This window comes from Pogoniulus pusillus, chromosome 7 (genome assembly GCF_015220805.1).
Source record: "Pogoniulus pusillus isolate bPogPus1 chromosome 7, bPogPus1.pri, whole genome shotgun sequence".
Taxonomy (NCBI): Eukaryota; Metazoa; Chordata; class Aves; order Piciformes; family Lybiidae; genus Pogoniulus; species Pogoniulus pusillus.
Window position 1 is genome coordinate 37,279,620 of NC_087270.1, and position 21,194 is coordinate 37,300,813.

General features: G+C 50.5%; 1 protein-coding gene across 1 annotated transcript; it reads left to right on the forward strand.

The window, feature by feature from the left end:
- Nucleotides 1–1,690: 1,690 nt before the first annotated feature.
- LOC135176992 (interferon-induced very large GTPase 1-like) lies at nucleotides 1,691–17,169 on the forward strand. Its single transcript, XM_064146556.1, has 2 exons — nucleotides 1,691–1,741; nucleotides 11,409–17,169. Exon 2 carries the CDS (start codon nucleotides 11,411–11,413, stop codon nucleotides 16,790–16,792), a length of 5,382 nt encoding a protein of 1,793 aa, XP_064002626.1. The 5' UTR covers nucleotides 1,691–1,741; nucleotides 11,409–11,410; the 3' UTR covers nucleotides 16,793–17,169.
- The last annotated feature ends 4,025 nt before the right edge of the window (nucleotides 17,170–21,194 follow it).

The following is a 21,194-nucleotide window of genomic DNA, read 5'->3' on the forward strand; positions in this document are numbered from 1 at the left end:
TGTCTGGGTTTTGGGGGAATGAAATACGAGGCCGATTTCTAAAGAGTTTAAAAAGATTTGATATTATATATACTAGGAATCCCCCTCCCCAAACTTCTCTATAACTGCCCCACCTAAGTTCTTTGTATGCGGTTGTGAGATTATTATTACAGAACGTCTACGAATAACAAATTAGAAACTTAGCAAAGATTTGAAAGGATTTAGGAAGAGAGTCTGTGGCTTGAAAGTGCCCCTGGTAGGCTTATTGAGAGATCATTCTGGCTTAGATCGAGTTTCTCAGTTACTCACTGGCTGGAGTCAGTTTGAAAGGCCCCAAACATCGTGGATTGGGGCGTGCTGTCTGAGCTTCCGCGGGTACGAGCCAAGCTGGGTGCTGGTGTCCAGAGGCCGGCGAGGCGCGGATCGGAGCGCTGACGAGTGGGCTCTGTAGCCGTGCCGAGCTGTGCCGTGCCGTGCCATCAGCACAACGCGAGTGCCGTGCGTGTGCGTGTGTGTGTGTGTGAGTGCGATCGGTACAATTTTATTAGGGTAATGCAGCATCTTAAATAGTGCCCAGAGGAGGTGTATGCCTTAGCGTGCCGCGCTTCCTGTTTCTTTCCGCCCAGGGCGGCCATGTTGCTGCCTTTGTTTCCTGGCTGCCGCCTTTTGTGAAAGAGTGCCGGTGAGGGCACAGGGTTGGAAGAGCCCAGGTCTCGCCCTTTGGTGGACAATTCCTCCAGCAGCTCTTCCCACATAGTGTGGTGGGGTAAAGTATCCCCCATTTGATTGTCCGAGTCTAACGCCCACTCAATCTGCTCCCTTTTGGCGTCACACATGCCTTTCAGAGCTGCTGGGAGACCCCTTACTAATAATTTCAGTCTCTCTGGGTCTATCGGGGCATCCAAAGGATACGGATAAATCCCCTTTTGATACACAGCTTGTATGCATGTGAGTTTTTTGATCGCTTCGGTTAATTCGGCAGAGTCCGAAACATGAACCTCTGTTGGTTCTTGCCTGTCCATTGGATCCAAAGAACCTGCTCAATAAAATATTCTAGAACTTAATGCATAATCCCCCTCGGGACCTGCACCTAGGAACACTTCGGGACCCCAGGAACATCCCTTTACCTCATCGCGAGTCAGGACTATTGAATCTGCCCCGTTATCCACCACGCGGCAGACATAGTCAGTCACTGACTTGTGCGGTGCACGGGCAAAAATCTCCCTTAACTCACGGAGTTTAGCCCCGGAGTATGGCTGGATTCATGTGGTTGTGGTACCTTTGCCTTTCTTTCCCTTGATGGTTTCCATTTTAAACATGGGTCTCAGGTGGAAAGACTTTCCTCCATAACATTCCTCTTCCGTGTTGCTGCTGTTTGGTGTACTTCTGAGCGACTGTCGCTCAGATCGGTGCTTCTCTTTCTGACGGTGCTGCGCGTGGTCCTGGTCACGGCGTGACTGCGATCCGGTATGGGGGGTCATCTGGGATGCTTTGGAGTGGCGGGAGGTTCCTCGCGGCAGTGATGATGGTGGCAGTGAAGGGATTGGTGTCGACTGTGGCTGTGGCTGCAGTGGCGACTGCAGAGGCGACTGCTGCGGGGGTGTCCCTTCCGGGATTGCTGCGTCCGGCAAGTCCTGGAAAGTCGGCGATTCGGACCGTTCTTCGGAAGAATGAACTCTGGGGTCCTCAGATGGGATCGCAGATTCGGTTAATAATCTCGGTGTTTTGGCAGGAGCAATCTCTTTCTCGATTTGCAATGCAAGTAAGTCACGCAGTCCACGATACTGAACTTCTAGTCTTTCTTTCTCCCGTCTTGAGTTTTCTGATACTCTCTTCAAGTAGCTGATTTTCTCATTTAAACTCTCTACCGTTTCTCTCATTTTAAGTCTGAGACTCTTGATAATATTTTTCATGTTATTAAATTCGTCTTGAGTTCGAATTGTGCACGCCGTGAGCATGATAGATTTTTCTTTATCTGCGTCTTGCAAATTCGTGCACAACTCGATCACATTATTTGCCAATTTCTCTATAATTTGCTCCGGTCTAGCTAAATCTTGCATAGCCTGTTTTAAATCTGTAAGGTTAACAATAGATGCCATTCTGTAAAATAATTCGTTCATTGCAAACCCTGCCTCGTCTGTCTGCGCCATTATGTCGTGGAGGAGTTTGTCAGGGTTTTGGGGGAATGAAATACGAGGCCGATTTCTAAAGAGTTTAAAAAGATTTGATATTATATATACTAGGAATCCCCCTCCCCAAACTTATCTATAACTGCCCCACCTAAGTTCTTTGCATGCGGTTGTGAGATTATTATTACAGAACGTCTATGAATAACAAATTAGAAACTTAGCAAAGATTTGAAAGGATTTAGGAAGAGAGTCTGTGGCTTGAAGGTGCCACTGGTAGGCTTATTGAGAGATCATTCTGGCTTAGATCGAGTTTCTCAGCTACTCACTGGCTGGAGTCAGTTTGAAAGGCCCCAAACATCGTGGATTGGGGCGTGCTGTCTGAGCTTCCGCGGGTACGAGCCAAGCTGGGCGCTGGTGTCCAGAGGCCGGCGAGGCGCGGATTGGAGCGCAGACGAGTGGGCTCTGTAGCCGTGCCGAGCTGTGCCGTGCCGTGCCATCAGCACAACGCGAGTGCCGTGCGTGTGCGTGTGTGTGTGTGTGAGTGCGATCGGTACAATTTTATTAAGGTAATGCAGCATCTTAAATAGTGCCCAGAGGAGGTGTATCCAGCCAGACTGGGCTGACACAAGTGGACAATACAGATTGGTTCAAAGTTATGTGTAAGGCACAGATAGGTTATTTTTATGAAAACAACCTGTGGTTCCACCCCAGGGGCTGGCAAGGGTCAGCCCCCAGCAGGTGTGTGTAGGGTGCTCACAGTGCCTCCTAACTTAAGGTCCTTTTCTCATAACAAGGTCTCATGTTTACATTTCATGCCCCTCTGCAGGAGAAATTCTCCCACAGCTAAGAACAGCGGCTGTGGGCTTGTGCAACCCTCCACCACAACCTTACACCCATGTGCTGGTTTGAGGCTAAGTGGAACATTTTAATGAGAGAAATCAGATCATTGGCTGTGAAGAGTAAATACTAGCGATGTCTATGTTACCCACTTTTTTTGCTTAGAGATCACAGAATTAACCAGGCTGGAAAAGACCTCCAGGGTCATCAAGTCCAACCTATCACCTAACCCTTCGAACTAACTGAACCATGGCACTATGTGCCTCACCCATTCTCCTTTTAAACACCTCCAGGGATATAAAAAGAGAGAACATAAACAAAGATTCTCAGTCTCTGTCTGGCTGCAGCTTGCTTCATTAACTCCTTTGCCTGGACTTGTATAACTCAATTTAATCATTCTGCTTCTAACTCCTTATCTGGCATCTCACCCCTGCACATAAGCCTTCTGAGATAAGGGAAGGGGTTGGAGGAAGGAGGGGAGTTAGTTGGGAGCCCTGCTGGGCAGTTCTGCTGTTCAGGAGGGTGTTTACTTTTAACTTGTCTATATTTGTATGGAGTTGTAAATATCTGTATCTAGGCTTGTAAATTTGTGCTATGCTGTAAAATTCAGCTTCATCCTTAACTCCCAGCCAGCTGAGTTAGTCTGGTGAATCTCATGGTGGGGGAAAGCTCTGGAGCCACCACAATCCATTGAGTATATTACCAAAATCTTCTGTGGCTTTAAAGGAAAATTGTCTTGGGTTCAAATGCAGGTTCCCAGAGACTCTTATAAATTTGGTAGACCCAATGACAATTTATAGAATTTATAGAGTGCCCTCCCCTCTTCCCCCTCCTTTCCCCAAAAGACAGGGAGAGAGATAAAGGTAGGGACACCCAAATAAATCAATCTCACTCGATTTGGAAGTTAAAAAGGAAAAGTTTAACAATAACTTAGAAAAAAGGGATTGGAGGTAGGGGGAGTTTACAAAGGATAAGGAAGGGAAAACAGCAAAATACAAACAGGGATGGATACAACCCGAGTAGTGTGATGGTGTCTCTGCCTCGTGGCTGGTATGCAGTATCAGTGTGTGTGTGATCATGAACGCAGGAAGGGAGAAAGAGGGAAAGAGAAAGAGGAAGAGACAGGGAGGTCCTGTCTCTTTTATACCGCAGGAAGTGGGGGGAGTGGGCTAACCATCACCTGGAGTGTGGCCCACCCCTGAGGAGGGGCCAAGACCCCTAGGGTCAGGTTCAGGGTCACTCCCCCAGGAGTGTTAACCCTATACATTCCACCCCTTGGTTAGACCACTTCCACCTTCCTAAGAACAGTCTTCTTCTCCAAAGATGGGAAAAGTGTCCATGGGTTAAGAGTTCGTGAAGTCCTTCTTGGTCCCCGGCTGTATCTCAGGGCGATGTGCTCCTCTGGTCCGGTGCAGGTTGGTGAGGTGTGAGCAGGACAGGAACAGAAGAAAAAGTCAGTGAAACAGGAACAGTTCTTGTTGGAACTCAGGAAAAAAAGTCTTTTCCCTCTGTGAAGAAAAACATCAGGAACAGTCTCTTGGTGTCTGGCATCAGGGGAACAGGTGTGGATGAGATGGCTGTAGACATCCTCCGGAGGGAAATCAGGAACAGTCTCTCACTGCAGGGCATCAGTGACGAATCAGATGCAGGGTTCTGGTTGGACGCCGTGGTGTGATGCGATGTTGTAGGACTCTGGATAGCTGCTGCTGTCATGTAGGTTCTGTTGGACGCCGTGTAGTGGTGAGGGTATAACTACAAAAACAACTTGTAACCCCTTATGAACTATAATACAAGTATTGCACAACTATGATACAAGTATTGCACAACTATGATACAACTATGATACAACTATAATACAAGATAACCTGAAAGTATCTGGAACACATGGAATCAACTCTGAGATTTCAAAACCTTTTCAGCTAAAGAGAGATTTCTCTGAGGGACACACTCGATAACACCAGTTTCCATCATCACCCAGTATGTGTGACCAGGACCCTCTGCAGATACCACCCCTTTGATAGGTTTTCCCCCACCAGAGGCAGGAGCAACCCACACAGTCTTTCCCAGTAGATTCCTTTCACAGACTACAGGAACTCCATCTCCCTCAACTGTGGGCAGTAGGGCAGACTGAGCAGGACCAGCTCTGTTAACTGATCCCCTGCTGTTCACCAGCCAAGTGGCTTCTGCAAGGTGCTTCTCCCAGTTTCTGAGAGTTCCACCTCCCATAGCCTTCAGGGTGGTTTTCAGCAGACCATTGTGTCGCTCAATCTTTCCTGCAGCCTGTGGGTAGTATGGGATGTGATAAACCCATTCTATCCCATGCTCTTTTGCCCAGTTGCTTACAAGGTGGTTCTTGAAATGGGTCCCATTGTCTGACTCTATTCTCTCTGGGGTACCGTGTCTCCACAGGATGTGGCTCTGCAGGCCCAGAATGGTGTTACGGGCAGTAGCATGAGGTACTGGGTAGGTTTCCAGCCACCCCGTGCTTCCCTCCACCATGGTTAACACATACTGCTTGCCACTGCGAGACCTAGGTAGAGTGATGTAATCAATCTGCCAGGCCTCCCCATACCTGTACTTTGACCACCGTCCCCCGTACCACAAAGGCTTCATGCGCTTAGCTTGCTTTATGGTGGCACAGATGTCACATTCATGGATAACCTGAGTTATGGCCTCCATGGATATGTCCACGGATCTGTCTCGGGCCCATTGGTATGTGGCATCTCTTCCTTGGTGACCAGAAGAGTCATGTGCCCACCGAGCTAAGAACAGTTCACCTTTGTGCTTCCAGTCCAGGTCAATCTGGCAGATGTGGGCAGCCTGGTCAGCTTGGTGGTTATGCTGCTGTTCTTCAGTGGCTCTGCTCTTTGGGATGTGAGCACTGATGTGTCGGATTTTAACTGGCAGTTTGTCCAGGCGTGCAGAAATGTCTTGCCAGAGATCAGCAGCCCAAATAGGCTTCCCTTTTCTCTGCCAATCATTTCTCTTCCACTCCTTCAGCCACCCCCATAAGGCATTTGCTACCATCCATGAGTCAGTGTAGATGTATAGCATTGGCCACTGCTCTCGTTCTGCAATGTCCAGGGCCAGCTGGATGGCTTTCACCTCAGCATACTGGCTGGATTCACCTTCTCCATCTCTTGCCTCTGCAACCCTGCGTGTAGGGTTCCAGACGGCAGCCTTCCATCTCCGCTTGCTGCCTACCAGGCGGCAGGATCCATCTGTGAAGAGAGCATATGCCTTTTCCTCCTCAGGAAGGTCACTGTATGGGGGGGCTTCCTCGGCACGGGTCACTGCCTTCTCTTCTGCTGGCTTTCCAAAGTCAGTGCCCTCTGGCCAGTTGGTGATGACCTCCACAATGCCTGGACGTTCGAGAGTCCCCATCCTAGCCCTCTGAGTTATCAGAGCCATCCACTTACTCCAAGTGGCATCTGTGGCATGGTGCGGAGTCGAACCCTTCCCTTTAAACATCCAAGTCAGGACTGGAAGCCTTGGAGCTAAAAGGAGTGGTGACTCCGTCCCAATCACCTCAGAGGCAGCTCTGACTCCCTCATAGGCAGCTAGGATTTCTTTCTCTGTGGGGGTATAGTTGCTCTCTGAGCCTTTGTACGCCTTGCTCCAGAACCCGAGTGGGCGGCCTCTTGTCTCATCAGGAGCTTTCTGCCATAGGCTCCAGCTAGGACCATTCTCACCGGCTGCTGTATAGAGAATGTTCTTAATCTCTGGGCCGGTTCGAACTGGTCCCAAAGCCATGGCATGGACCACCTCTCGTTTGATCTGGTCAAATGCCACCTGCTGCTCAGGTCCCCACCCAAAGTTATTCCTCTTTCTTGTAACGTCAAAGAGGGGTTTCACAATTTGACTGTACCCGGGAATGTGCATCTTCCAAAAGCCCACAAACCCCAGGAAGGATTGTGTCTCCTTCCGGTTAGTGGGTTCCACCATAGTGGCCACTTTATTCACCACATCCATAGGGATGTGGCGTCGGCCATCCTGCCATCGAACCCCCAGGAACTGGATCTCTCTGGCAGGCCCTTTCACTTTGCTTCTCTTAATGGCAAAACCAGCATCCAACAGGATATTAATGATCTTCTCACCCTTCTGGAAGACCTCCTCTGCTGTCTCACCCCATACAATGATGTCATCGATGTACTGCAGATGTTCCGGAGCGCCACCCTTCTCCAGTGCAGTCTGGATGATGCTATGGCAGATTGTAGCGCTGTGCTTCCACCCTTGAGGCAGTCTGTTCCAGTGGTACTGGACTCCTCTCCAGGTGAAGGCAAACTGTGGCCTACATTCTTCTGCAATGGGGATGGAGAAGAAGGCATTAGCAATGTCGATTGTGGCATGCCATTTGGCCTCCTTCGTTTCCAGTTCATACTGCAGCTCCAACATATCAGGCACGGCTGCGCTGATTGGAGGAGTCACTTCATTCAGGCCTCGGAAATCCACCGTGAGTCTCCACTCCCCTGTCTCCTTTCGCACTGGCCATATCGGGCTGTTGAAGGGCGAGTGGCTCTTGCTGATGACAAGCTGCTGCTCCAGGCGGCGAATCAGCTGCTGTGTGGGTAGCAGGGAGTCTCTGTTGGTGCGGTATTGCCTGCGATGAACTACACGAGAAGCAATAGGTAACTTAACATCTTCCACCTTGTGGGTACCAACCACGGAAGGGTCATCTGACAAGCCAGGCATGATAGACAGCTGCTCTTTGTCTGCAGTCTCTACAGCTGCTATGCCAAAAGCCCACTTGTTCCCCTTCGGATCTTTAAAGTACCCTTCCCGGAGAAAGTCGATCCCCAGGATGCAAGGTGCATCAGGGCCAGTTACTATGGAGTGCTTCTCCCACACATTCCCGGTGAGGCTTATCTCAGCCTGCAGCACAGTCAACTCCTGAGACCCCCCTGTGACTCCTGCAATTGTAACAGTTTCTGTCCCCCTGTGGCTGGAGGGGATCAGAGTGCATTGGGCACCGGTGTCTACCAACGCTCTGTACTTCTCGGCTTCAGAAGTGCCAGGCCATTTCACAAACACGTCCCAATATACTCTGTTATCCCTGGCCTCCGCCTGGCTGGAGACAGGGCACCTCTAATTCTGAGCAGTGTGACTGCATGAGGCACATGGACCTGAGTTACTGGCTTCACCACCCCTTGAGCGAGAGGGCTGCCTGCGGGACACTGGGGCAACCCCTCTTCTGGAGGAGTTATTCCCTGTGTTTGTCCCCTGCAGTTCCCTTACCCTGGCCCATAGAGCTGAGGTGGGCTGGCCATGCCATCTGTCCATGTTTTCCCCATGGTCACAGAGTGTTCTCCAGAGTGACCCCCTGTGTGTACCCTGTCTGCTCTGGGCTGGTCTCCTGCGGGGAGGAGGAGGAGCACGGCGTGTGTTCCTTACAGCTGAGACTTGCACCCATTCTGAAGGTGAAGGGCAGTCATCCTCTGCCTTCTGCATTTCAGAGAAAGAGGCTTTTAGCTCGTTCATTTCTTGGGTGAGGGTCTCTACAGTGGCAATTAAGGTTTTCCTCGACAAACTGTCTTCAAACTGTCTTAGGTCATTCACAAACTCCCTGATTGCGGGAAGGTTGTTGGGGTCTCTGCCCAGCAGCAGTGCTCCCAATGTGGGGGCATATGTGGAAGGGGCACTCTGAGTCAGTTTCTTTAAGAGGGCTGGCTTCATGCGGACATCATCAGGGTCCGAGGGCCTCTGGTCGGCTCCATAAATTATCTCTTGAACCGCCATTTGCCTCAGGTATGAGATACCCTGTTCCATATCTGTCCATCTAAGGGGATGGAAAATCATGTCATCCTTAGTCGGGTACCTGTACCTCACAGCTATCAGAAGCCTGGCCCAAAGTGAGTGGGTACCATCGAGCCTTCCCAGCTCCTTATCCACACCTCCATCCCTCGACAAGGATCCCAGCTGCTTTGCCTCCCTCTGATCTAGGTCCACGGTTTCTGCTCCTGCATCCCAGCATTTCAAAAGCCAGGCTAAAAGGGACTGTCCGTTTGCCCTTGCATACTCCTGCCTTATGTGCCTGATTTCCTTTCTGGGCGTGGAGCTGATAAGGATCACTCCATTATCAGGTCCATTTCCAGCTGGTTGCTGTTGCTGGGGGGTGCTGGTTCCCGAAGAGGTCCCTTGCCCTGGATCGGTATCTGCGGGAGGGTTTGCGTTTGATTTGGCTGGCCGCGTGGTGATGGGGGCAAGATGGATGGGGCTGGGCTGAGGGGGCAGGGTCCGGGGGGCTGCCCTGGGCGGGACCGGGGGCGGAGTTCGGGGCGGAGCCGCGCTAGGGGCGGTGCCTGCGCTCGGGGCGGCCGGAACAGCCTGACCTGTCGCCCAACCCCCGCAGCTGCAGCTCGGGCAGTGTGCACCACCCCTCCCCCTAAGCATCCTAATGGCGGCGCCCACCCGATATTTCCACGTGTCCCAGTTCACAGCTACCTTGTTCATTCCCAAACCCACATTTACACACAGTGAAATAACAGCTATCCAGTACCATTTTCCCCCCAAAATATCTGGAGCTTCTGTGCTCCAATGCATATACTCAGATTGATTCCATGTTCCAGAAACATTTCTAAACACCGTGATATTACTAACAGAATTCAGGAAATAGGCATAGACTCGGGCAGGCAAATGCTTAGAATATTCCCAGAGCATATCAATGACAATCCAGAAGACATGGTAACTTATAAACTTTAACAGCCAGCCCCAAAACAGACATCCAAAAGCGTTAATGATTAAGACTGTCAGAATATCCATTTTTTAACTTCCAAATCTTCTCTGAAAGAATTCTTTCTACCTAGCCCCACGTTGGGCGCCAAATAAATTGTCTTGGGTTCAAATGCAGGTTCCCAGAGACTCTTATAAATTTGGTAGACCCAATGACAATTTATAGAATTTATAGAGTGCCCTCCCCTCTTCCCCCTCCTTTCCCCAAAAGACAGGGAGAGAGATAAAGGTAGGGACACCCAAATAAATCAATCTCACTCGATTTGGAAGTTAAAAAGGAAAAGTTTAACAATAACTTAGAAAAAAGGGATTGGAGGTAGGGGGAGTTTACAAAGGATAAGGAAGGGAAAACAGCAAAATACAAACAGGGATGGATACAACCCGAGTAGTGTGATGGTGTCTCTGCCTCGTGGCTGGTATGCAGTATCAGTGTGTGTGTGATCATGAACGCAGGAAGGGAGAAAGAGGGAAAGAGAAAGAGGAAGAGACAGGGAGGTCCTGTCTCTTTTATACCGCAGGAAGTGGGGGGAGTGGGCTAACCATCACCTGGAGTGTGGCCCACCCCTGAGGAGGGGCCAAGACCCCTAGGGTCAGGTTCAGGGTCACTCCCCCAGGAGTGTTAACCCTATACAGAAAAAAAATGACACAGAATGCTCCCTATGTGTCCAAGAGGCCACTCAAAAGCACCTTGGCTCAATACCTGTGTTGGTGAGAGTCTTATGATGCTGGTGTGCTGGGAAGCAGCTCCCAGGAGGAACAGATGTGAATGAAGGGCTGTGTTGGTAGCTGGAGTGGGACTACAGAGTGCACAACCTATGCCTCTGGTGCTAGGATTTTGGTGTGAGTGTGTTCTGTGAGTGTGGTGTGTCTGTGTTTGCCAGTGAGCCTCAAGCTGGACCAGCCAGCAAGCAGGAGACCTGTGAGGCTGATAAGAGAGTGCAGGAGGGTGTTGGCTGGACTGAGGGGCTGTGCTGGTGCTTGAGGGGTTCAGGAGTGTCCACAACTGACTGCACTGAGCCCTGTAGGGTATCCATGGCTGCTGTTGAAGGCAGCACCTGGTCTATGACAGATTTTGTGTCCGAGTCAGTGTGTGCCTTTGGATTGTCTCTGGGGTACAAACTAAGCTTCAGGGTTGAACCTGGAAATGGGAAGCAGGAGGCATATCCATCGTCTCAGAATGGAGATCTCTGGGTCTTGGGGCACCCCAGGTTTGGCTCCAGGAGCTGGGTATTGGGAATCTCTAGGAGCTGCTGAGGAGTGGTGGACTCAATGGGCTTGTTGAGCCTGGAGAAGAGGAGGCCTAGAGGAGACCTTCCCATTCTTTGCAATCTCCTGAAAGGAGTTTGGAGTGAGGTGGGGTCATTGTCTTCTCCCAGGGAACAAGCAATAGGATAGGAGGAAATGGCCTCAGAGGAAATGACCTCAGGGCAGGTTAGATTGGACACAAGGAACAATTTCTGTCTCTGAAAGGTTGTCAAGCCTGGAATGGGCTGCTCTGGGTAGTGGTGGAGTCTCCATCTCTGGAGTGGTGTGAAAGCCACGCAGATGTGGTGCTGAGGGGCATGATTTAGTGGTGACATGGCAGTGCTGGGTTAACGGTTGGATTTGATGCTTTCAAATTTCTCTTCCAACCAAACCAGAGCTGTGCTTCTAGAATTCTCTGGGAGCCCTCTGATGAGAGGCTGAGACCTTTTACAACACACTTAAAACAGTGTTTGTTTCCTTCTTCTGCAGCCATGGATTCCCAGAAGGACGTGCTGGGGGATGATGAAAAGGCACTTCTTGCCAGAAGGCTACTGGCAGAAGCCTGTATGAAGGAAGGATTGGATGATACATACTGGCTCCCCAAACTGTCTGAGGTACTGGGAGTGAAGTCCATAGAAGCCCTGAAACATCTGCAATATGAAGACTACCTGAAGCTGGAGTGCAAAGTTCGGTACCCCTGGGAAACCAGAGCCCTCCGAAAGCTCCTACAAGTCACAGACAGCAAAGCAACTTCTGAGGAGCTGCAGAAGGAGCGCCTGAAGATGACAAAGCAGAGGCAGGAAGAGGCCAAGCAAGCCCTGAAGGAGCTGAAAGAATATCATGAGAGCCGCAGCCACAGCAAGGACGTTATGAAACAGAAAGAGGAAGCTCTGTGGCTTGAGGAGATAAGAACCCTCCTCAAAAAGCACAAGGGATTCAAAGACTGGGAGATGCTGGAGAGTGACTTGAATTCTTTCATCGAGGGGCACGTGGATGACACATGGGATGAGCTGAAGAAAGCCAGTATAATCCAAGACATAGAAGACACTTTTCAAAGGGTAGAGCCTTCCAGTCAGTCCAAATCCAAACCAGAAGGCAGTGAATCCCAAGCAAACCAACCTGTTGCAAACCAAGAGTTTCTCCATTTGCTTGAGCGCCTTGGGCTAGAAAGTCACTACCCAAGGAAAATGGGGACAGAAGACTTCCATATCATATACAAGACACCTTTACATGACAGTCAGCCCAGCAAGGACAGCGAGCTACCATTTTACTTCTTGCAAAAGCTTTTGACTGTGGACTATAGAGTGAGGTACCTGACCTGCAAGAACCAGAGCAACCCAGTAGCAGCTGTGCCCAAACCCACAGAGCAAGAGTGTGAACCTTCAAATTCCTTTGATGACTTTTTCTCTGATTTGGAGGAACAAGCATCTGAATCTGCAGCTGGGGACAGCCATGTGCACCCCATGGACCTCCAGATGGCAATTTTCCATTGTGCTGATGACTTCATGAGGCAATACATCTCAACAAAACTTGCTTTCTGCCAGTTTGCGTTACCTCTCCTGGTACCAAACCCCTGCACTTCACAGATTGAGTTCCCGATCTGGTCCCTCAGCCAAATCAAAAAGAGCTGGAAGGAGGCTGAGAAGCTGGGAGAGCAAACAAGGATTAACAGTTACAAAAACAAACTCATTTACCAGGCAGAGACACCCATCGTGTCCTTCATCCGCATCGGCAGCTCTCCCTCCTCCTCCAAGTCTCAAATCCTGAACTCTTTGCTGAGCCAATGCAAGCATGACACTTTTTTCCACCGCCACTGCCAAGGCAGCACCAGAGACTGTTTGCTGATGAAAGGTGTGGTGGAGATCTCCTGGTACTGCCCCAGGGGCAGCGACGATGACAGCTTTGACTGCTGCGTGGCCTTCTGTAACCTGCGTGGGGACGCGAGGGATTCCGAAGAGCAGCTGCGTTTTCTGCAGGAGATATCTGCTGTGAACGTGGCTCTGGTAGCTGAGTCTGATCAGAGTGACAAGAAAGGGATGATGATTTTACGTCAGCTGTGGGAGTCGCAAAGGCCTTTGGTTTGTCTTTTCACTGAAAAAGAGAAAGTCGCAGCTGGACGATCTGGCCACAATGTAAGAATAGGTATCAAGAACAGAAACGAAGCAGAATTAGTGGGTGAGCTGACCAAGACAATCAAAGATCTGCTGGAAGGGTCTAACACACTTTTCAGCCTCGATGGCTGCCAGGACAAAGCTCGCAAGCACGGCTTCTTAGTGGATGAAGATACAGCAGCGTGTGTGGCGGCCAAAGAAAAGGCAAAGGCGCTGGTGAAGCTTCTGAAGAAGGAGAGGTTGCGTGACATGAAATCCCAGCTGCTGCCTCTTCAAGGGAAGCTGTGGTACATGTGGTGCAAGAAGGACAAAGAGCTCACTCGCCTGCAGGAGAAGGGGAACAAGAGCATAGAGCATCACCGGAGCCAAACCGAATCAGAGAAGTCAGAAATAAGGAGAAAGCAACTGCGCAAAGCGTTCCCCCTCAATGAGCTGATGAAGTCGTTCCTTGGCTTTTTCCAGTCACAGACAGCAGATACCAAGAAATACTTCTTGCAGTGGATGAAGGTCTTTATGGATGACTTGTCCTCTGATCGCCTGGATGAACTCAAGAGACGGTATCACCAGTTATGGTCTGACATCCTGGCCATGAAGAAGTGCAGTGAGGAAAATGATCTGAAATCCATGCGCCTGAGTCAGTTAGAGGCCCTCTCCAACGAAATCAACGATTCCTCTATTGGCCTTGAGCACATTTTAAGAGAGGTAGGGCAGATTTACGAAGCTCTGGAGTCAATGAACTCAAAGGATCAGTGTTTTGCCAAACTGCCTGACGTTGCAGTTGATCTGATGGTTTCAGGATACCCCATTGAGCTGATGGATGGAGATGCATCTTACGTCCCGTTACGATGGATCGGAGCAGTCTTTGACAGGTTAATTGAGAAGCTGGGAGATAAGCGAGTGTTCGTCCTTTCAGTGCTTGGCATCCAGAGCACAGGGAAGTCAACCCTGTTGAATGCCATGTTTGGTCTCCAGTTTAACGTCAGTGCCGGCAGATGCACCCGGGGAGCATTTATGCAGCTAATTAAACTGGACACGAAGCTGCAAGAAGATGCTGGCTTTGACTACATGCTAGTCGTTGACACAGAGGGGCTTCGTGCGATAGAGGTGGCCAACAAACAGTCCCTCAATCATGACAACGAGCTGGCCACCTTTGTCATTGGCATTGGCAACATGACTCTGATAAATATCTTTGGGGAAAATCCTTCGGAGATGCAAGATGTCCTTCAGATTGCTGTGCAGGCTTTTCTGAGGATGAAGCAGGTCAATCTTTCCCCCAGCTGCCTGTTCGTACACCAAAATGTGGGAGAGATAACAGCCAAGGAGCAGAACATGGAAGGGCAAAGACGGCTGCAGGAAAAGCTGGACAAAATGACAGTGACAGCTGCCCAGCAGGAATTCTGTGATGCCTCCTGCTTCAGCGACGTCATCCGCTTTGATGTGAACACCCACATCCACTACTTTGCCCACCTGTGGGAAGGAAACCCCCCGATGGCACCACCCAACCCTACCTACAGCCAGAACGTTCAGGAATTAAAAACCAAAATCCTCCAAGCTGCCAAGAAGGAGTCGCAGGGCAGTGTTTTGAGGCTCTCAAGCTTGAAGGTTCGTATCAGTGACCTCTGGAGTGCTTTGCTGAACGAAAACTTTGTGTTCAGCTTCAAGAACTCAGTGGAGATTGCGACATACAAGAAACTGGAAACCGCGTTTAGTGACTGGACCTGGCAGCTGAGGAGTTACGTCTTAGACTTGCAGGTGAAACTGGACAATAGGATTCGCAATGGAGACTTGCAGAAAATCACACCAGAAGACCTTGAGATTCCATTGCAAAAGACAAGTGATGCCATCATGAAAAAGATGGAGCAATATTTCAGTGAAGACACAGACAGTGAGATCCTGGTCCAGTGGAAGAGCAGCACAGAACTGAAGCTGAGAGAACTAAAAGACTCTCTTCTCCTGGAAACAAGAAAGAAGTGTGAGAGTCTCATTGAGCTGAAGAAGAGCCAGTGTAAATTGGATGAGAGGAAGTCAGACTACGAAAACGAGCTCCTAAAAAAGAGTAGGCAGTTGGCTCTGTCTCTGAAAGGCAAGAGGCTCAGAGAAATGGAACTGCGAGACAACTTTATTTCCCTCTGGGCTACCTGGATTATTGAGGTCGCCTCTGATGCTCCCCCTCTGGAAAAAGTGGATATTGATGTGGAAATAGAAAATGTCCTCCTAGAGCAGTTTAAGGAGCCCAACTTACATGAACGAATCAGGACCTTTCCCAAATACAGGCAGTTTGCTCTTGACCCGGAGAAACATGTTGCCAAGAAAAAAAAGTGGGGCATCATCAGCGGGACTTTGGATAGCGCCGAGGTGGAGAATATCAACTACATCACTAAGAACATCATAGCGCGCGTGGAGGCGAACATCGACAGGAAAGAGAAGGAGAAAAGGGATTACAGCCGAAGTTTTATTCATGAGATACTGAACGAGGTACAGAAGGGCATGGACACCGTCCCCAGCCATGCAAAATACAGCTTCAAAAAAGACTACAGGATAGATCTCTCGATCTACCTGTGCAGAATGGCAGCGAAGAGGTTTAAAGCCATGCGCGAGGCGTTCGAAGAGGCAAATGATCCAACTGTCTACCTGGAGAGCAAGAGAGAAGATTTCTTCAGGTGCTTCCAGATTTCCTGCCAAGGAGCCACCTCCATCACCATGTTTGCTGGTTTTTTATGTGACAAGATTTCTCCAGCTCTTCGCCAGGCAGTTTACGAGAGGACAGCCCTTGCCATAGCTCGAGACGTGAAGGGTAAGGTCCCAGAATTCACAGGCAACAGGTACTCCCTGGAGGTTTGCCTACTGAAGTACCTGGCAGAGAAAGAGAATTTTGAGTACTTCAAGCAGTACTTAATCAACCCAAAAGATGCTTTGGAGCGTTACATCAAGACACGTGTTAGGAAGTACTGTTTAGATGAGAACAGGAGGCTAGAGAAGTTTTTGGATGACTCCCTTACTCACCTCTACGAAAGCATCCAGTCAGCAGTTTTTGCCTCAACCAAAGTTGTCAAGGACCGAAAGGACAGGAATGACAAAATCTCCCTTTGGCTGGACAATTTTTGCAGCAGGCTTGCAGCGGAGCTGAACCTGCCCAGGAGGGACCTGAAGAGCATTGAACATCAGGAGATAGCAGACATAGAGTTCCTGAATAATGCCATGACAGAAGCACTGTGTTTCATGAAGGATCAACTCAAGAAAGAGCTTGCTGGTGCCGATATGAGCTCATTCGAACAGCAGCCTCACACAATCCTGGCTAAGCAGTTTGCAGGGTGCTGGAATATGTGTCCCTTTTGTGGGTCTGTTTGCACAAACACCATACAAAACCACGATGGAAACCATCAGGTCTTCTTCCATCGTCCACAAGCTTTAGCAGGGGGGAAGTGGCATAAGACAGACCATCTGGTCATTGACATCTGCTCTAGCAATGTTGCAAGCGATAACCTGTTCCTGCTTGATGCAGACACATGGATCCCCTACAAGAAATACAGGGAGGCAGGATATCCTTACAACACTTGGAACATTCCCCCTGACACATCCGTGCAAGCATACTGGAAATGGTTTGTGTATCATTTCAGAGTGAATTTGGAGAAGCTCTACAGTGGAAGATTCCAGGGCAAAGGAGAAATCCCTCCGTTGTGGAAGACAATTACAAAGGATGATGCACTTGGTGAACTGGAGAGGCTTCGTGGCCAAGTTAACAAGAAGGGAGAACTGCAGTGACTTTGTGTTTGAGAAGGAAATGCTACAAGTCTCCACAGCCCTGATTCCAATGTGGAAAATTGAAAATGCTACCTGGAGCAGAGTGTTATGGGTTCAGATTGCAACTTGAGAAGCTTCCTGTTCTGCTTGCTGCTTTTGGATTCTGGTTTCATGGGGGTTGGCTGTTTTCTGCAGGCATGGCAGTGAGATGGGTGGCAGTTGGGCAGCTGCTGGCTTTGGGTTTCTGTTTTGTGCTGGGGTTTCCCTCCAACCCCCCTGTATTTCACTGCACTTCTGCACGTATGCTAAGCTATGGTGATCATGCATTACATTACTGGATTAATTAGGCTATTAGCTAAAGTGATTACACATTGTGATTATGATATCTTATGTTGTATTAAACTCTTATCTCTATCTCAACCCTGAGTTTTGTGTGTTACTTTTCCTCTCTTGTGCTGGGGAGCAGGCAGGTTAGCCCTTGCATTAACCCCTGACATTACTATGACCTCATAGTAATGAAGGTTAAGGCCAGGCTGGATGAGGCTGTGGGCAGCCTGCTCCTCAGGTAGGGTGTCCCTGCCCATGGCAGGGGGTTTGGAACTAGATGGTGGTCCTTGTGGTGCCTTCCAACCCTGACTGATTCTGTGATTCCAGGAAGAAACCAACCAGCACTCAGAAATTCACAGAATCACAGATTGGTAGGGGTTGGAAGGGACCTCAGGTGATCATCCAGTCCAACCTCCCTGCTAAAGCAGCATCACCCACAGCAGGTCGCCCAGGATCACATCCAGGCAAGTTTGGAATCTCTCCAGACAAGGAGACATCACAACCTCTCTGGGCAGCCTCTGCTAGGGCTGCAGCTCCCTCACAAGGAGAAACTTTTCCCTCATGTTCAGGTGGAACCTTCTGGGTTCCATCCTGTGCCCATTGCCTCTCGTTGTATTGCTGGGCACCTCTGAAAAGAGTCTGGCCCCATCCTCTTGGCCTCTGGCCTTCAGCTATTGCTAAGCATTGAGATCCCCTTAGGCTGCTCTTGTCCAGGCTAAACAGCCCCAGATCTCTCAGCCTTTGCTTATCAGAGAGATGCTTCATTTCCCTCAGTAACTTTATAGCCTCTGCAGGACCACCTCCAGTAGTTCTTTCACTCTGGAGTGAGGAGCCCATAACTGGCCCCAGCTCTCCAGAGGTGTCCTCACTAGGGCAGATGGTGGAAAAGTAGCACTTTTATCAGCTGATGTGGAAAAGACATTGGCAAAAAAAAATTTAAGTTTTCCAGGATCAAAAACTTGTCATGTCTAAAGAAAGGGCTGCCGAAACTGAAAGCAGCTTGACCAGAAACAGAAGGGGACACAGTCTCAAGTTGTGTCAGGGGAGGTCTTGGCTGGATGTTAGGAGAATGTTCTTGCCAGAGAGAGTGATTGGCATTGGAATGGGCTGCCCAGGGAGGTGGTGCAGTCACCATCCCTGGAGGTGTTGAGGCCAAGCCTGGCTGGGGCACTTAGTGCCATGGTCTGGTTGCTTGGCCAGGGCTGGGTGCTAGGTTGGAGTGGATGAGCTTGGAGGTCTCTTCCAACATGCTTGATTCTATGATGATTCTATGTCACTGGCTGCAGGCTCTGCTGGTTTGTGTTTTGGGATTATCATTCCATGATTGATTCCTTACTGATAAGCTGAGCTTGTGGGTCAGCAGTTGTTCTGTCATTCATAGAATCATAGAATCAACCAGCTTGGAAGAGAGCTCCAAGCTCAGCCAGTCCAACCTAGCACCCAGCCCTGGCCAAGCAACCAGACCATGGCACTAAGTGCCTCAGCCAGGCTTGGCTTCAACACCTCCAGGCATAGCGATTCCACCACCTCCCTGGGCAGCCCATTCCAATGCCAATCACTCTCTCTGACAACAACTGTAATCACTGATCCAGGGGTTAAAAGGAGCAGGTCAATAAAGTTCCCAGCTGGCAGCTCCATGTGCTGCGAAGTGCCTGCTGCCTTTCTGCCTAAGTGCAGGCAGCAGCTGGATAGTGGCACCAGGCAGCCCTGTGCAGAGCCCAGCCCTGGACTTGGTCTAAGAGCTGAATGTGTGTGTCTGGGGCTTGTGCTGCCTTCTGAGCAGCTCAGTGCAGGCAGCGGCTCCCAGTTTCACTTTCAGACTCGGTTGCTGTCAGAGTCCTGTTTTGCTGGAAGGGAGAAGCTCTCCTCACTGTCTCCACGAAGAGAAAGCAGAGAGCACCCAAGAGCCCGAGGGCTGCATAAAGAGAAGGGCTGGGCTGGGCTGGCACCAGCCTGGGAGCTGGCAGGCAGCTGGCAGAGAAGGTAGGACCTTGCTGCTGGGCTCTGGGGCTGGCACCAGGGATCGGCAGAGAGCAAGGATTTTGTTTGTCGTCTTCTTCCTATCTGCTGTGCTTTGGCACTGCTGGAAAGAGGCCAGGGAAGGGAGGAGGGAATTTTGGCACAGCAGTGAGCAGCCCCTGCTCTGAGGTGGGGTGGAGGAAGCAGCCTGTGCTTGCCAGGCTGTTTGAGGACGCTTGAGTGTTGCAGGGGTTGGAGTGGGTGAGTGGGGAGGAAGCAGTGGGAATCGTGGAAGGGTTTGGGTGGGAAGGGAGCTTTCCAGGTCATCTGTCCACCCCCCCTGCAGGCAGTGCTGTGGCAGGTCATGGTGCCACACTCACTCCTCCTCTTGTCGGCTTCCAAGGGAGAAAGCGACCCTGAGTCATTCCATAATGCCGTGGCCAGCCAGACTGGGAGGGCAGTGTTCATGCCCCTGTGCTGGGCACTGCTGAGGCTGCACCTCTGTGTGCTTAGGTCTCAGGTGACACCCTAGTTAGTTCAGCACCCCAAAAAAGGCTCTGAGAAGCCTAAGCTGGCTGGGCAGTGCTCACTGATGGAGAAAGGATGCAGCTTGCCACCAGAATGAATCCTCTATGTTAATGTCTTGCCATGTCCGGACTCTGTGGATTTCTCCTTTAGACTTTCAGGCCTTTTCTTCCTGCTGCTTCTTCTCCTGAACTTCTTGAGGTGGTCTCCATCTTCTTAACACCCCAGCCTCGTTAACAGCTTGTGCTTGGAGGTGATGGAAGCCCTAAGCTCTTCCAGATGAGGGTGGACGAGGCTCTGAGCAGCCTGCCGTAGTTGAAATGTCCCTGCTGAGTGCAGTGGAATTGTACAAGTTCACCTCAAGAGGTCCCCTGCACTTCAAACCTTTCTGTAATCACTGATCCAGGGGTTAAAAGGAGCAGGTCAATAAAGTTCCCAGCTGGCAGCTCCATGTGCTGCGAAGTGCCTGCTGCCTTTCTGCCTGAGTGCAGGCAGCAGCTGGATAGTGGCACCAGGCAGCCCTGTGCAGAGCCCAGCCCTGGACTTGGTCTAAGAGCTGAATGTGTGTGTCTGGGGCTTGTGCTGCCTTCTGAGCAGCTCAGTGCAGGCAGCGGCTCCCAGTTTCACTTTCACACTCGGTTGCTGTCAGAGTCCTGTTTTCCGGGAAGGGAGAAGCTCTCCTCACTGTCTCCACAAAGAGAAAGCAGAGAGCAGCCCAAGAGCCCGAGGGCTGCATAAAGAGAAGGGCTGGGCTGGGCTGGCACCAGCCTGGGAGCTGGCAGGCAGCTGGCAGAGAAGGTAGGACCTTGCTGCTGGGCTCTGGGGCTGGCACCAGGGATCGGCAGAGAGCAAGGATTTTGTTTGTCGTCTTCTTCCTATCTGCTGTGCTTTGGCACTGCTGGAAAGAGGCCAGGGAAGGGAGGAGGGAATTTTGGCACAGCAGTGAGCAGCCCCTGCTCTGAGGTGGGGTGGAGGAAGCAGCCTGTGCTTGCCAGGCTGTTTGAGGACGCTTGAGTGTTGCAGGGGTTGGAGTGGGTGAGTGGGGAGGAAGCAGTGGGAATCGTGGAAGGGTTTGGGTGGGAAGGGAGCTTTCCAGGTCATCTGTCCACCCCCCCTGCAGGCAGTGCTGTGGCAGGTCATGGTGCCACACTCACTCCTCCTCTTGTCGGCTTCCAAGGGAGAAAGCGACCCTGAGTCATTCCATAATGCCGTGGCCAGCCAGACTGGGAGGGCAGTGTTCATGCCCCTGTGCTGGGCACTGCTGAGGCTGCACCTCTGTGTGCTTAGGTCTCAGGTGACACCCTAGTTAGTTCAGCACCCCAAAAAAGGCTCTGAGAAGCCTAAGCTGGCTGGGCAGTGCTCACTGATGGAGAAAGGATGCAGCTTGCCACCAGAATGAATCCTCTATGTTAATGTCTTGCCATGTCCGGACTCTGTGGATTTCTCCTTTAGACTTTCAGGCCTTTTCTTCCTGCTGCTTCTTCTCCTGAACTTCTTGAGGTGGTCTCCATCTTCTTAACACCCCAGCCTCGTTAACAGCTTGTGCTTGGAGGTGATGGAAGCCCTAAGCTCTTCCAGATGAGGGTGGACGAGGCTCTGAGCAGCCTGCCGT